Genomic DNA, 3,211 nt, shown 5'->3' with positions numbered 1-3,211 from the left:
GTTTACCATTAAAAATCTTCAAAAGTCTACTTGAACTTTAGATACGATGAACCTTATATTTGTTTAAGATTCAAAAATTTTCGTCGGCTTTATGGTTTGAAGTTAATATTTTTCAAGTATTCATTCTAGCATAGACAGTCTCTGATATACTTTAGAATTAGTGTTGAGCTTTAAATAAATTTTGAAATTCTAAATGTTAGTTAAATGAATGTTTACTTTTTTCATCCAACAAAAAACCTTTTTGCTTTTATAAAAATAAGTTAAGTCAAACTCACACAACAACAACAAAATCAGCCACAATTCTTCATCCTTATATATGTATGTATGTATGTATGTGTTAACAACAACATCAATACTACATAAACAGGAGCAGCGATAACAACAACAGCAGCAAACACAGCAAGAACACAAATCGAAGCTAAAGTTTCCACTATGATTGCCACAACTGAGGTGGATTCCGCAAAATATTCGTGGTCACGACATTTGAATATGGCCACACAAACGCCACCTGCACGGCGTCATCAGCCATGCATGCAAGTGGATAGCGCTGAAGATGGCGACGATGATGATGATGATGATGACGATGACGATGACGATGATGATGAAGATGAAGCAGTTGACAGCAATGACAAGAATAATGAAAATGACAATTTGATTGAGTCGGATGCAGATGGCGAAGCTGCTGCTGCTGCTGCTCAAATTGGTGGTAATATTAGTGGTGCTGGGGTGGCTGATGGTGGTTGCTGTATGCCACATGCTTCCACTTCAGATGCTGCTAAGGCCAATGATCGGCATGCTGATCGGGCAGCTAAATTTTCGTCTATTTGAAAACTCGCCAATACCTATTTCAGGCTCATATGCACCTAACATATGCATTTGTACATTTTGGTACATATAAACAGCTGTATATACTTTCCATTCAGTGTATTAGGGACTTTCGGGATCCAAGTATTTAGCTAGCTGTCACATGATTTTATAGCTCAAACAGTGTAATATAAGTAAAACTTCACACACACACACACACCCACACTCGCCAATAAACGCATACACTAGGAGCAGAACTCAAGAAAGTTGGAATAGCTTAGTGCTTATGTGCGCTGCTTTTGATGCAACGTTGCCTTGAAACTCTAATAAAATTTTTGAGAGGAAATTATGTTGACCAGCTGTGTAAAATTTTTAATTTTCTTTTATTTCGCCATATGAGTAGCACCATTAAATTGAGAACTACTTATTAAAGAAATTATTGGGCATGGAGTTTTGTTTTCATTAAATTATTAAAAGCCCCAAAAAACTTTTATTTTTGAAATGGGCTTTTTACATAAAGACCGGGTAATTTATTTTTGGAAACAACATAAATTTATGACATTTTCGACCGAAGTTTCCAGAATCAAGTGCAGCATATACATATGAGCAAATCTCGCGAGTTGTTACATTTTTCGACAAAAACGTGTTTTTGGCCGAAAATGGTGGTACACCTATCTTATCAGTTTTGTATTACAGCCAATTTCACGAAAGTAATTTAAGTGAAAAATGATTTTAAATTTTTGAATTTTATATAGAAATTGACATAAAATAAAAAAACAATTTTTCATTTAAATTACTGGTGAAACCGACTATTAAATTATTAAAATTAAAAAAACTTAAAATTTCAAAAATTACAAAAAAGCTGCGACAGATATTCTGCATGCTGCATGTGGCACACTTTTGAAACTTCACAGATATGTTGTATTTGATGCCGACATCCATTTTCTATAATATAAACATTCTGTTTGAAAACTTCTAAAAGTTATTAAAAAAACAACAATTATAATTTTTCCGAGTTACAATGAAAACATAAGTAATTTCGGTACCTTTTTCCCTCAATACATGCTTTAAGGCTAAAATTATTCAAAATACTTGATTTGTTTTTCATTGTACTTACTTCTGGAGCTCCATTGATTGAAATATTTTCAAGAAGAACGCTTTTGCTTTTTTTTTTGCCGACAGAAAAACTCGCGAGATTTGCTCATATAACGCGTTTTAGTATTTCGAAATGAAATAAAAGGATTTTTCAGATTAGTGGCATTATTGGCACATATTAGCATCATTTTTCAAGTGATATTCTCGGAGAGTTCTAGTTTATCAAATCTAATTTTACAATTTCTATAGAGACCAAACTAGCGTCAATCAAGGGATAGAGGGTATAAAGCATACTTCTTTTGGATAAAGTTGTATTCAAGCCAAGAGAAAATCTAAGTCCGGTAATATATATGTATATGCTCGGGAAAACAAAAACATTACCTAGGCGCTTTTTTTGTTCCCAATGTACGATAGGTGCTCAACTGTTTCTTTGTAAATTTTTTAATGAAACTTCATATGCGGTAGTCATTTTATATACATGTAATTTTTTTTTTAATATGTTCATATCGCTTTCAAAAAATTTCTCAAGAAATGTTGCAAAATTCCAGAGTTATGCAAATAAAGACGATTGGGACCGATAAGATAACTAGTACGTTACCAGTTTTTACTTAAAGTTACCAGCTCGTTGACAAATTTGAAGGAAATCGTCCCTTCGCCGTTGAAATATTTTTCAATCTTTTTTTCTGTTGCATGGTGCTATCATCCTTGCCTAAAAAAAGTGGTCATCTCTCAAATACAATTCAAAGTTTAATACCGGTCTACTATTTATATAGGAATTCATTTAGCCAAAGCAGATATTTTTAACATGGCTGGCGCCAGAAAGCCAGTTTTAGTACTACTGAAACACAAGCCGCAATCGGACGGACAATAATGCGATGAAGTCAATCTGTTGCCTTTGAGTTCAGAGCCCATTTCCGATCCTAAATTCTCCTGCAGTTCCACGTGGTTCGATATGGGTTATTCCCAAACAGTTTACCTCGCAAGAATAATCAATTGCTGCCCCTATAAAGGTGATCAGGCTAAGGTTCCTTACAAATGGTTTTTGTGGGAGGCAAAATTACAGGATCTGAGAAAATGACAGCACAAAGTTGGCGCTCAATCTTGGGAACCCACAGTGTACAATTTATATGTAGTTCCACGCAGTCAAGTCAAATTTCACATTCCAGTCGGTTCTTAATAAGCGAAATGACCTACTGAACATTTCACTCGTGGTATAAGTCGGTATCTTTTGTAATGTTGGTAAGTAAGAGAGAGAACCCATCTAAGACGCTGATTGTTGGTTTAAAAATTTCATTAGATTAGCAAGTGATCA

General features: G+C 34.4%; 1 protein-coding gene across 1 annotated transcript; it reads left to right on the top strand.

Moving 5' to 3' along the window:
• The first annotated feature begins 285 nt into the window (after positions 1-285).
• Positions 286-1,494, top strand: LOC108362955 (tumor rejection antigen P815A-like). Its single transcript, XM_017616153.1, has one exon. The coding sequence runs from the start codon at positions 433-435 to the stop codon at positions 826-828; it is 396 nt and encodes a 131-aa protein (XP_017471642.1). The 5' UTR covers positions 286-432; the 3' UTR covers positions 829-1,494.
• The last annotated feature ends 1,717 nt before the right edge of the window (positions 1,495-3,211 follow it).

Source organism: Rhagoletis zephyria, unplaced genomic scaffold, assembly GCF_001687245.7.
Source record: "Rhagoletis zephyria isolate East Lansing unplaced genomic scaffold, Rhagoletis_zephyria_1.1 Rzeph_scaffold_00001, whole genome shotgun sequence".
NCBI classification, from domain to species: Eukaryota; Metazoa; Arthropoda; class Insecta; order Diptera; family Tephritidae; genus Rhagoletis; species Rhagoletis zephyria.
This window is presented reverse-complemented; position numbering and strand designations above follow the sequence as displayed.

Bases quoted from the DNA above. Each gene is read 5' to 3' on its own strand.
- LOC108362955 (XM_017616153.1), top strand. From the start codon at position 433: ATGATTGCCACAACTGAGGTGGATTCCGCAAAATATTCGTGGTCACGA.